The sequence below is a fragment of the Molothrus aeneus genome, chromosome 6, assembly GCF_037042795.1.
Source record: "Molothrus aeneus isolate 106 chromosome 6, BPBGC_Maene_1.0, whole genome shotgun sequence".
Classification (NCBI taxonomy): Eukaryota; Metazoa; Chordata; class Aves; order Passeriformes; family Icteridae; genus Molothrus; species Molothrus aeneus.
Genome location: NC_089651.1, coordinates 3,520,247 through 3,533,805, shown reverse-complemented (window position 1 = coordinate 3,533,805; position 13,559 = coordinate 3,520,247). Strand labels below are relative to the sequence as shown.

The window sequence follows — 13,559 nt, the reverse complement described above, 5'->3', positions numbered from 1 at the left end:
TTCATAGACTTTTTGGAAGAATCTTGATGTCAAAGCCATTTAAGTGATGGCCTTTCAATCTTGTCTAATCATTTGATAAAGACAGAACAAACATCTGGCCCTATTCTACATCTCTGCATAAATGAGCAACTCCATCCCTGCATGTTCCTGCCTCGAGCAGAAACTGCTTAGCAGGACTTCTGCTGTGAACCTGCTCCAGCAAATAAGTGCTCACCAAGAGTCAAATCACATCAGATTTTTATCTCAATGGGAGCTGGAACAGACTACAAGCAGACTTTGACTCAAATTTAAAAGCCTTTTACAACAGGTTTCCTAAAAGCCATACTGAGCCTTACAGTTTACCAAAGTTTAAGTCAGTCCACACTAGTGCTACTTCTCTCTCTGCCCAAATACTCCCCACCTTTCTTTGGATAATAGTGTACACAAAAAGTGGATTGAGAAATGTTTCCTTTTGCATCTCAGAGCTTAGCCCAGAGATCTTTACTTTGTTTCAGGGCAGTGACAAACTGAAGGTTTTATGTAGAGAGAACATGCAACTGAATTTTAAGATAGAACCCCACTGTAACTCATTCTGTTTTATGACATTGCACAAGACCACAGGAAGATGCTTTTTGAGCAATGAGATACAGTTTTTTGACTGGTTACAGAAAATAATTAACTAGGGAACAGCCATCCTCATATCTACTATAAACCCAGCTAGTCAGAGTTGTGGAAATCCACTGCTGTACTTTAAACAACTTATCCCTAAGTGCATTCATAGCTCCTTATTTCTACAGACTACATTGTATCTCAATGAAAAAATTAAACTGCTGACACCTGTGTTTCATAAGAGAAAGGCCTAGATAGAAATGAACAAACTCTGCTTTAGCAAAATTCATGCTAGAAATCTCTCCTCATCCTGCTCATCCTTCCCATCATGAACAGGATACTCTCTAAAGAGAAAGATGGGCAACAGAGATGGATAATTCTACACTTAGTAAGAATGGTCAGCCTAGCTCACCAAAATATCAAGGTAATGAGTCTCTTCAGGAGCAAAGTATTTGACCCAGCTTGCACAGAAAATTGTTTAGAGAGCCACTTGGATAATTCCACAGCACAGACCTTCAGTACCTTTCTAGCTGTCACAGGCTGACCAATCTGCTAAGACAAACATTTCTGTTCCACTTACAAACGTGAGTTCCTGTTGAGATGACACATTCTTATTTACTGCTAGATCCAGTAGCACATTTCAGAAAAAAAGAGAAGGCACAAGGTGAAAAAGTGACTTGCTTGAAATCTTTAAGAGTCTCAATCTGTCTTACAACTCCCAGTCCACTATCTCTTGTACTTGATTTTATATTCTCTTAACAAGCTCTGACACAGATTTTTACTTCTCATTTCTGCATTACAGCTGAACATCCTCCACCTGAATTAAATACAGGATAATTTTCAACTACTGGCTTTGTTAGAGACCAACATCTTGAAGCTGCTATAGAAGCACTGCCAGGTCTTAGATTTTGTATTTCTGTTAGAACAACAACAACAAAAAAAAAAGAACCAATAACATTTTGCTTTAGACAGACTGAAGTTGTTCTTAAAATGAAATGAGAGCATGATAATGAAGGACAAAAATGAACTTTGTGAGCATATGTCACATACCTTAGAGCTGGTAATTTCTTCTATTCGTGCTTCAGCTGTCTGCTTTGCTTTTTTTCTTACCAGTACATACACTGCCTTCACTTTAGGACAGGATCTGAGCAGCTTTTCCAAAAGCACTTTTCCCACAAAGCCTGTAGCTCCTGTCAGGAGGATGTTTTTTCCTTCATAGTATTCAGGAATGGAAACCATTGTGACCTTCACAAAAGATAAAATCAAAAAGTATGTTAAAGAACTTACAGAGTCCAGATTTGCAGAAGATTGAATAATCATATCTGTGCTGTTTATACCTGAAAGAAATGCTTAACAGATTTTTTTACCTATAACCAGTACTTGAAGTTGCCTTTTCTCACAACATTCTGAAAGATTTCCATAGGGTCACTACAGTCATTCCAGGTCATGTAAATGGCTCCTGTTTTAAAGACTGAGACATCCACTCAGCCAGGAAAATAGCCCAACTTCAGTCTATTTTTGCCTCTGTGTGCGCAGTCCTTTACCACTCCAAGGGGCTGCTCCATGTGAACTAGAGGTTGCATCATTAAAATGTAATCACAAATGGATTCTTCAAACCCACTGACAGAAGACAGGGAGCCAAGCATCCCAATTGCTGGAATTTTGACAGTGCCAGCAGAGCCCCCTGTCACTATTAGGATGAGCCTCCCTACCAATTAAACTAAACCAGAGAAAAGGTTGAGTTAGTTGTTTGGAATGGGATTTGATAGTTTTACACTGATTACAAAAAACCCATACAGATCCACAGATAAGAGTTTTCCAACTGCTTCATCCATTAAGTCATTTGGGAGGAAAAAACCAAACAATATAGTCATTAGAATTCTCAACAAACTAAGATGTAACCACAAATACACCTCCTAATAAAATGAAGGGTAAGGGACTATTACTCAAATTCAGCACAAAGCTAGAAAGTGCTTTAGGTTTTGCTTCACTTAGTAAGTTAACCTTGAGAATCATGATTCTTTTCCCTCCCTTTATCAGCCTCTTGGAAATGATGTCATTCTTCCTAAGAGAAACTGAAACTCTTTTTGAGGACAAATATGGTATGTCTCACAATAAAGTGAGAACATGGCCTTTAGGATCCCAAGGACTCAATCACAGCGCATCATCCAGAGCTGCCATTCTTTTAAGTCAGCTATAGCAACATCTTTACTGTGACCCTTAACCAGTTTACTTTCACTAGATAAGATGGTAGCATTATGGATACACTTCCACATTTTACCAATCTTTCTGATTAGAAAAAAATCTAAAAAAATCCTGAGCTGATGTAGTGAATGTCTAATTATAGTCCTCTACAGCAGTTCCATGCAAACTGCTACAACCAAAACACTCCCAGAAAGGGACCATAGAGAGTAACAGAATGTTCTGAGCTGGAAGGGACCCACAAGAATCATACAGCTCTCAAGTGAATGGCCCATGAGAGAACTGACCCCACAGCCTTGGTGTAATCAGCATCATGCTCTGACCAACTGAGCTCATCTCAGGGATAGAGTCCATAAAACCATGGAACTAAAAAAAAAAAACAAACCACAGAACTGAGAATCTTTAAACACAGATGGAATGCTTCTTAGGCAAATAAGGATTACAACACTGAATACCTTAACAGGGTGAGAACTTTTCTTCACCTGCCACCCAGGAATAAAGGTGCAAAGAACTGAACTCAGTTCTTTCAAGGCAGCAAGATACTGCAAGCAGGGACTTACCAGGGAATGCACAGAATGTATGTTAGGAGTGAACAGCTAATTTGTCATTTTTGCCTGAAAAGTAAGTAAATATTTTTGGAACCCTATTTGACAGGTACCCACCAGATCAAAGCAATTGTGCTCTGTTTTTCATGTGGTCATATCTCAACAGTCTCTGAACAAGTTCCAAATGATTACTTGCTAGAAATGAGTTAATACCTACACAAGTCCTGGTTTCACAAGTCTGGGTACCAAGTGATATGTCAGATACTCCAAATCCTTCTTTTGACTCCCTTCTTTGAGAAGTGAAGCATCTAACAACAGATAGTAGGATACAGCAGCAAGTTTAGAGCAGAACAAACACTATTTCCACTGACCACAGTACATCACCTAGAATTGTTTCTTTGAAGGTCAAGAGAGAAAGCTATTTACATTAAAACACTTCCACCACACAATTAAAGAGACTCTAATGCAAATCTGAAAGCATAGCTCCTGCCATAAAGCATGGAGTGCAAGACAGAGCATGCTTATGAGTCATTTTTCCCTGTTCAGTTAAGGTACAGGGCTGTTGTCTTTACAATGGCTCAAAGTCACAGTTAATGCTCTTCAGGTATGTCTTCCCCATAACTTTTGCTTTCCTGGTCTTTGTGTACACCATTCACTTCCTCCTAAAGATCTGCATGATTGCTCCCATATATAGGACAGGATTTCAGTTCCCTCAAAGAGGGAGGCAAAAACTCATGCAATCATTACTGCAGCAATTTTGTCACTAAGAATCAGTTTTGTCATGGTTCCTACACACCCTTCTTACTAATTTACCTAACTAGCCATAACTTCTATTTTTCACACTTTGAGACCCTATGAGAGTATCTAATACTATCCATTCACCTGTCCTTCCTCAAAGAAAGGTTTAATCCTGCCTCTGACACAATGCCAGAACCTCAGTCTGCAAACCTGCTTACATGGGCAGAGTCTTTGGCTACATCTACACAGAACCTTGGACAATACCCAGTACATGGCTATGGTCCAACATCTGTTTCTGAAAGCTATGAAAGCAATGAAAAGTTATGCTGTCAGTGGAAATACCTGTGTTACTGTAGTCCATCTTTTTAAGTCACTGCAAAATCTGACAATATTTAGGCTCAGGTGATGTAAAGAAAACCGGCACAAAATAGACTGAAGTTTCCTGCCTCAGTCATTTCTGATCTTATTCCTTTGTGTAAGAGGCTGAAATCAGAATACCAGACCTACAAAACATCAACATCCAGAGCTATGATGAACCATAATGATGAAATAGGCTCAATTAAAAAATCAGGACTATCCACAAATACTCACAATTCACACTTGGGGGACAGTACCACTTATATGTTTGCAAGCTAATGTATATATATATATTTTTTTTTTTTTTTAAGGATTGAGAAATATTTTCTTTAAGAAACTCTCAATCCCATTTCTCTTTACCCTGTTCTCCAGCAACCAGACTTCGGTAGACCTTATTCATAGCAACTTCCCACACTGACATTGTCTTCTACTTCCATTACTCTGGAAGATTCCAGCTAGAAAACATAATTGGTGACTTTTTCAGAAGTACACATTGCTGTCAACATTACAGCAACAAACACAGGGATTGTGAGGGAACTGCCTTAAAGCACTAATTTGGATTTAAAGGGTAAAAACCATGCATGGAATCTAGGTGTGAATGATCAAAGTCTGAATCCAGCAGTCTATGCTTTGCTGTGTTAGAAAGAAAGGTTATCTCAAGCACAGGGAAAGGAAAGAATGTTCCCATTCTCCACCTACCTTTCCCTGCCTTCTCCAAGAATGCATGTCCACATGCCAGTTAGCACAGCACTGCTGGCAACTCCTCATCTCAAACTCAGAAGGTATAATATATTACTTTTTAAAGTTCTTTGCAGCAGCAAATTACTGAAGTATCACAGAATTGATAGGGTTGGAAGAACTATTTTATAATTCTGTTTTTAAATAAAACTGTCAAGAAATAAGGAATAGTAGGAATGTAGTTCCTATCAGAAATTTAGTTTAGTCTCTAACACATAGGAAGCTGGTTCAAGTGCAAAAAAAAAAAACAAAACTACCTTGCAAGATACCACAGCAAAACCAAATTTAACATGTTAAGGTTGTTAAGTGCCAGAAATCACTTTATCTATCTGGTTTAGAGTACATCTTGTATGTTTACAATAGCTGTTAACGAGCAATACATATTGCCACCAGTTATTAAATCATCTGTTAACACCTACCTCTTCGAACACACACAGAGAATTCCTACCAAACACAAAATTGTCTAATCCACACTGTGGGATATCTAAAACCTTGTATTATAAACACCTTTTTGAACTAATAAGCAATAACAGTCTAGAATAAAGAAATTTGATGGTTGAAAGGCTTAATAAGAGTTCTGTAAAGAATTCTCACTCTAGAACAGAAATGCTCAAAATCGCCACATTATCCAGAGGTATAAACAGCCTTTGCTAGAGGAATCTTACTTGAAGCTGCTACAGAGCAGCTGCTGCTGGGATTCTTCTGAATTCACAGGTTCAGGGCTAAGCCCACGATGACACTTCGTAGATATGCTTGTGTGAAGGATGCTGTCCTCTGATAAGTGAAGAGTTCATAAGCACTTCAGGAAAAAAAAGAAAAACCACCAGCAAACCAACACTCCAGGATCCTAGCCAACATTCCCCATCTTGCAAAAAGTTCTGATGTCCAGGGCTGAGCAAGTGCTTTTATGGAGCAAACAACAGCAGCTCTGTTTGCCTCCAGAGCTACTGCAGCAATATTTAACTCACAACTTCAGAGGGCTCTGATTCTCAAAACAAGGACAATTCTGTTTTTAACAGGAAAATGATCAGTTCCCGGATTTGTCCAAACACAGATCAAGATGCTTAAAGATGTGCTTTCCAAGTGCCAGGAAAGCCTGCTGCAGTTCCACTAAATGTTTAAATGCTAAATCCAGCAGCTAGCGAGTGTGCATGTGTGTCCTTGTTAGAGATTAAATGCTCTGTCTTCTGGTTTATCACTGACAGATATTAGGTCAACAGCATGCTCCCTCCAAATTCAATCCTATCAAGATTATTGCTCACAGGAAATGGAAAATGTGCACTTCCTAACCTCTCAAACATCAGCAACAAAACACAAAGTTCTGCAAAAACACAGCCCAACAAATCAATTTGCCCCTTCCCTCTGACAGCTTGAACCCAGCACCAGCAGGAGTAAAAAGCAGAAAAAGTAAGGTGGTAGAAGTATTTTGTTTAGGCATATTCAGAAGATGAAATTTGTCCAGACATCAAATCTGAGTGCATCAAGTGTGTTTAAATACCACACACACTCTCCACTGCATCCACACCAGACAAAAATCATTACAGAAGTCCCTCATACAGAGCTCCAATTGCCACATTGCAAGGACACCATCACAAGCCAGAAAAAATAAAACTCTGGGAACTGGAGAGATTGGAGAGACTCGGGCAACAAAGGAAGTAATATTTAACTCATCTAAACAAGGTTACTGCCAGAAAGACAAGTCTGGGTCATGTCATATTATATCATATCATCATGTCTCAGTTCATCTGTGCCTTGTTTCCACAAAAGCAAATCAATGAATGCTATCAGCAGAATGCCCACATTTTCAAGCACCACAAGGGCTAATGACCTACCCTATGTGGCCAATACCTAGCCAGCATATCTCCAAAGGATACAGTCTATTTGTCTTTGTGGTCCAAGGTTATAGCCATTGGGAAACCTTATCTGCGAAAAGATACCGCTTTAAAAGATGAGTAGAGACTGTAAACTGCTTTGGGTGCAAGTTAACCTTAAAGCATACCTATTCCAAACTTCCCAATCACGTGGAAGATTTGGAATTCCTTCCTCAGCTAGCAGAAGGACAGATTTATCCATGTTTTAGATTTCACCAGCATTGTTATCTACTCTCTGCAAGTTCATTTTCTTTACTAGCTGTAAGCCAGGGACCAAGAAAATGTAACACACCTCTAGGAGCTGGAAAACCTACTGGCAGGCCTGAAAGCTAATTAGAACAACTAAGTTTTGAAGAATTATCAAAATAGGCCCAATAATCCAACATCAACTAGCCAGTTTTTGGCTTAGCCCTGGTAATATGCCAGAGCTCAAGTGTCTCACTACACACTTTCCACACAACAGCAGGGATGGATTCAGGGTAATACTGTGTTCTCTACTTGTGAAATACAACAAAACTAAATCAATCTGAAGAACCAGGCCCAAAACCGCAGCATGGATAAATGCCACCAGAAGTCCCAAAACTCTTATGGCAAAGACTATGGCAAACTTGTGGCTGACACTCACTGATTTAAGGGAATTTCTGAAAAATAACAAGGCATTTCAAACTAGTTGAACATCTTCAGGATTGAAGACTAGAAAGAAACTTCCCAACTACCAATGAAAAGATTTGTCCTCTTTAAATCATTTATCTAATGAAACACAATACCAGTTCGAGTAACCAATCTAGTTAGGTCAAAGTTTACATAGCTGAGTGTATAGCTCTGTGTACAAAAATAAAGTAGACTTGCTTTTCAAACAGTTCTCCTCACTATTCTTAACCACTGAAATATGCTAGATACTGAAAGCATGCCCTAGAATGTGTGCTTCTCAAGCTACACTCCTCCTGAATATATTACTGCCTCTGGCAGCACATGTACTCAAAGTAAGGAGCGTTATTAAATTGAATTAGGTGAGATTTAGCTAATACTGCATATGATCTCCTTAACAGCACTACAGCACATTAATATCAAAATTCACATTGATACCAGACACAGAAGTAGTTCTGTCACTTTCTTTTAGATGACAATGACAAAACCCAAGTATAGTATTCACTCAATTGCTTTGGGAAGATGGTGAATTGGGACCAACTGACCCATGGCCACCCAATATGTTACTAGCAGAATTCAGCCCAACTCAACTACTTCACCAAAGAAACCCTTGTGAAATAAGATACTCTGAAGTGAGGGCTGTGCTCACAGTCATGGAATATTTAACCGCTTTTAATCCTTTACTCTTATGGAGCAGAACCTGATTTCAATGTGGGCCACTGTTGAGTTGATCTCAGCAGAACTCTGCCAGAGGTATTCAACGCCTGTGGTTACACAGATATTTCTTAAGCATGTGTTCACACACCTTCCTTCAGCCAAAGTTCTGATTTTACTACAAATTTCCACTTACTTGTGCCTCTACTCAGAGGGATTCTGTATCAGATGAATTTGTAATTACTTCTTAGTAAGTAATCTGTTCACAAAGTACATACTAGGGAAGTCCCTTGCTTCGCTGTAAATATGTTTCTTTTACAGACAGTCCCTCCTCCAAAAATTAATTGGAACAAAGTAGGAGGTTTTTACAATCCCTTTATAATTAGGTTGTAAGTTGACATTTTTCTAAATTGTTTACTGCTTGAGCCTAGTCATGAAGTGCACAGTGAAGAGGAAAAAAAAAGTCTCTTTTGGCATGGTTAAACTCATTTCTCAAAATTGCATGGAAGGCACAGATCAGGTCAGAAATTAAGCTATTCCAGGGAAGCATACCCCACATAAGAACATTAACTGTACTCCATCACCAGTTAATGTGAAAACATGTTTAACACACATGCAGGGAGAATTTTAAACAAATTATAGGAAATCAAGAGACAGGCAAATTCAAGATTTGGTGAACAGAAGCTGAGTTGCAGATCATTTTATCTAATTTAATTGGAAATCTGCATTAGAATCTCATTTGCACTTTTGGTTATGAAAAGGATTACAAGATAAAGCCTCACTGTTTATCAGGGTAGTCGCATAAATCATGGCTCTGACTTTGCATATGTCATTACTCTTGAGTTAACCCATAAAGGAGAACAGAACCTGTCTGAAGGACACATCTACAATACAATGGGCAGAGCAGCATTCACAGCTGACTCTCCATCATTCAGTTTTTACTCACTGCCTTAGGAAAACAGGCCAAAGGCATCACTTCAGCCTTCAGAGGAACCTGCTGATATCCAGCCCTGGTTATCACTAGGGAAAGCTTTAGCAGCAGCAGGAATATTGCTGCAGTTACTACCGTGATACTGTCATTTTGCTGAGAGGGGAAAGCCAAAAATCAAGTAAATAGAAGGGGGTGGGGGAACACACAACATTCAAGTGCTCATCAGTTTGTCAAGTTTCAGTGATAAGAGACTTTCAGTCTCTACTTTAACTTTCAGGGTTAACTCCTTAATCTTGGTAATTAAAACCCAGATCCACCTTTTTATATATTGATCAGACAAGACAAGGATAACTACCCAAAACCTGCACCTGCAATTATGTTCTGTTCAAACTTATTCACAAAGCAATTACAATTGGAATACTTAATCAAGAACAAAAAGCCCAGCTCTTATTCTTCTCATGTTTTAAATTACACAGAAGGCCTGAATCATGTTTTACAATAGACGTTACACGATGAATTTAAAGTCCTAGGAATTAACACTCCCAGATTCCTTCCATACTTTCCCAAATCTCTCACAGCAAAATGGTATTTTCTCTTCTATTATGTTCCTGCAGAAATTCACAATGACTCTTTTGAAACCTAAAAATTATTAATTTATCTGACAAGTGTTCTACCAAGTCATATTTGAAACATCATCACCTTCTAAAGAAAAAAAACCACACTAGTTTACTTTCCTTTCTTCCAATACATGTGGAACAAACAACAGCCAAAAAAATAAAAGCCCATTTCCACAATTTTCTTATCTTTAAAAGTGACTTAAACAGACAATCAAAGCAAGTTGTACCAAGAGATTGCTTACCTGTCTTCCAAACAGGATGCTGGCAGCCTCCCTCCTCCTCCTCAGGATGGCAGATACTGATCTTGTGTAGTGCCAAGAGCTCCAATCTTAACTCCTATTTATGCTAATGGATGTCCTGTTCTATCAACTAAGCCTCTTGCACAAGGAGCTCTACAAATTTACAAACATCAGGCTGAACAATGGCACAGAAAGGTGTGAGGTCCTGTGCACACACAGATACTAACACCAACATCTGCTAAAAGCATGGCCTTTGTCACCACAGTGAGGGCACAAAGTGACAGGTACATCCCTGGGGTCCCCACTGCTGGAGAGAGCTCAACAGAAAAAGTGCTCACTACAAAACACTCAGAAGGAAAAAAAAAAAAAAAAAAAGGGAATACCTAGTTTATTCTGATAAGACAGTATTTGTTAGTACAGTTTGCAGCTTCCAAACTGTGCAAGTGTCAAGGCTAAACAGATTTATTACTGCAAGGCTTGGAATCAGCAACAGGGAGAAACACCATGGACATGCACGATGGTACCAACCATGGCCAGGCACCGAATGTTTGCATAATGCAAGTGCTCCACAACACCCACCAAACTAGCCAAGCACAATTCTTGCTGATATTGGCTCCTTCGCAGAATTTTTAGCTTGCCACTCAGCAGCTCTGCTTCCTGCAGACAAGTAACAAGCAAACTACACAGAACATCCTCAAACACTGAATATCTTGTGACAAAAACCAAACAGACACAACTTCCGGCTGAAGAAGCCAAGCAAGCCTGAAGTCACTGCAACAATTCATGTCTTCAACAACATCCAGGACCTTCTTCACTCAGGCACTCACTTAAACCTTCCAAATGGCTGTATAACCATTTTAGTTTGTTGTGCATCCCCTTCCTAGCACCGGAAACAATAACCCTTGTGAGGAACTGGGAGTTCCTCCAAAAGCTAGAACTAGAAACAGGAAGATGACAACGAACTCTTCACTTTGTAGCAGCCAGAAGGAGATTCAGTTTGACCTTTCAGGAGCTAAGAGGTGGTATGGATGGTTACAGTTTTGCTTTAATGTTAAATTCTATCGACAAGTATCAGCTGCTATAGAAAACTAAGATGTGGACAGGCCGGGTTATTCTGGAACTATAAGAAAAAAACATTTATCCTGTCCAAAACCTACAACCACATTTAATTTAGAACAACTCCCCCAGCGTGCTTTCATTGTTAAAATTGTGTCTAGTAAAGCTTCACTATACCTACAGTCCAGCAATAAAGACCAAGTACTTGCAGTAAAAAATTTAGGGATCTAGATTTGTCATTACTTTATAGCTCTGCAACAGGTAGAGGTAAAAAAAAAAAAAAACCATGAAAACATAACCCATAAAATTAATCTTTCCTATTCATCTATAGGTTTTTGGTGGGGAAATGGCTGAATTTTAAGGCACCAATATATGAGTGGAGGGTGAAAAACAGGGTAGAGAAGCTGAAGGGTGAAGATCCTAGAAATCTACCATATACCTAGTATCTAATTTCCAAATTGCTGAAATAGTGGTATCTCATTTAAGAAGCACAGACATGATACACAAATGGGGGATCAAGAAATTCTAGCCTGCTCCAGTACAGATGGATGTCACAGATAGTAAAACTCCTACATGCTCCATTTCTTAATTATTACCGAAAGAGTTATTAAAATATTAAAAAAATAAAAAAGCTCCAGTTGCTAAAGCCTTGAAGTAGGTTAAATGAAATTAAAGGTTTCTATTTTCATGGGAATCAAGCTGGTTTCGATTACAAGCTCGCTACCAACCACTATATCCCTGCAATCAGCCACACTTTAAACTTCACTCAGGGAAGTGCTTTGAAGGAGCCAGCGGCTCCCGCTCCAAGGAGGACCGCGAGCCTCCCCCCAGGGCACGGGCGGAGGAAGGGCTCGGCTCTTCCCGATGGAGCGCTCCCGGCGCACGGATCCGCGGGGCCGGGGCTGCGGGCACGGCCCATCCCGGCTCTACCCGCACACGCCTGCTGCTCTGAGAGCCAGAGGAACTCGTGGCCTTCCCTGCGAGCCCGTTCCGTGCGCCGGCCCCGCGGCACGGGCTGTGCCCGAGAGGAGCCGCCGGGCGCCGCGGCCGCAGCCAGCGGGAGCGCCGGGCGGGCAGGGCCGGGGCGCCGCCGCAGGCCCGCCCAGCGCCGGGGGGATGGTGGTACCCAGGCCCGGGCCCTGCGGCGGGCGGAGCGGGGGCTTTCGGCCTCGCCCACGCTCCCCGCTTCCCTGAGCATCGACCGTGGCCGCCGCGCTCCGCCGGCCCGGCCGCCACCACGACGCGCCCCGGACCTCCCCGGCGCCCCCCATCCATCCATCTATCCATCCCACCCTCCCGGAAAGGCGCGGCCACCCCCTTCCCCAAGACCCCCCTCCCGGTCCGCGGGCGGGGTGGGCGGGGTCGGCACGGCCAGGCGCGGGGTGCGGGTACCGGTACCTGCTGCGGGCGGTGGCGGCGCGGCCCCGGCTGTGCCCGCCCGGCGCTCGCCGCCCCGAGGGTCCCGCACGGCGGCCCCGCACGGCCGCTCCCGTTGGCCGCTGCGCGCGCGCTCCTCGCGCTCCCATTGGCCACTCGCGCCGCCGCTCGCGGGACGGGGAGGGCGCGGATTGGCGGGCGCTCGGCGGCCCCGCCCCCAGCGGCGCCGCGCCGGGAGGCCGCGGGCTCCCCCTCACGCCCACACGCACCCCCATGCACCAAGGGTCACACACACAGACAGACACACAGACACACAGACACACACCGAGGGTCACACACACAGACAGACACACAGACACACACCGAGGGTTACCCACACAGACACACACACACAAACAGGCACGCGCAGAGGGTCACACTCATAGACACACCGACACACACAGAGGGTCACACACACAGACACACAGACACACAGACACACTGCACGCACAGAGAGTCACTCACACCCTCACACACACACACTCACACACACAGAGGGTCACACACAGACACACATACAGAGGGACAGACACGCAGTGCACACACACAGAGGGTCACGCACACACAGACACACACGCCCCCCCCCTCCACACACACACTCACACACACTCTCTCTCAGAACACACCCCCTCACGCACACACAGACACACACGCCCCCCCCCCCTCCACACACACACTCACACACTCTCTCAGAACACACCCCCTCACACACACACACACACACGCACCGACCCCCGGCCCGCGGCTCTGACGGGCAGAGAGGCTGCTCCGTGAGGGGCCGGCAGTGTCCCCGTGTGTCCCCGCAGTGTCTCTGGCTGTCCCTGCCTTTGTCCCTGTCCCAAACGCTGCCATTACAAACCAGCGCGGGTCCAAACCCGGCTCCAAAGCTCCAGCCGCGGCTGAGGCTCTGGGAAAAGTGAGCCCGGCCCTCAGAGCACGGAGCCATCGGGCCGCAGCAG

At 42.8% G+C, this 13,559-nt stretch overlaps 1 protein-coding gene across 1 annotated transcript in view; it reads right to left on the bottom strand.

The window, feature by feature from the left end:
- Positions 1–12,658, bottom strand: part of FAR1 (fatty acyl-CoA reductase 1) — a 34,133-nt gene extending 21,475 nt beyond the window's left edge. The window contains exons 1-2 of the mRNA XM_066551835.1: positions 12,583–12,658; positions 1,639–1,833 (exon numbers count right to left, since the gene is read on the bottom strand). Of these exons, the coding sequence (XP_066407932.1) occupies positions 1,639–1,827 (189 nt within the window). The 5' untranslated portion in view covers positions 1,828–1,833; positions 12,583–12,658. The remainder of the gene's footprint in view (positions 1–1,638; positions 1,834–12,582) is intronic.
- Between the last annotated feature and the right edge of the window lie 901 nt (positions 12,659–13,559).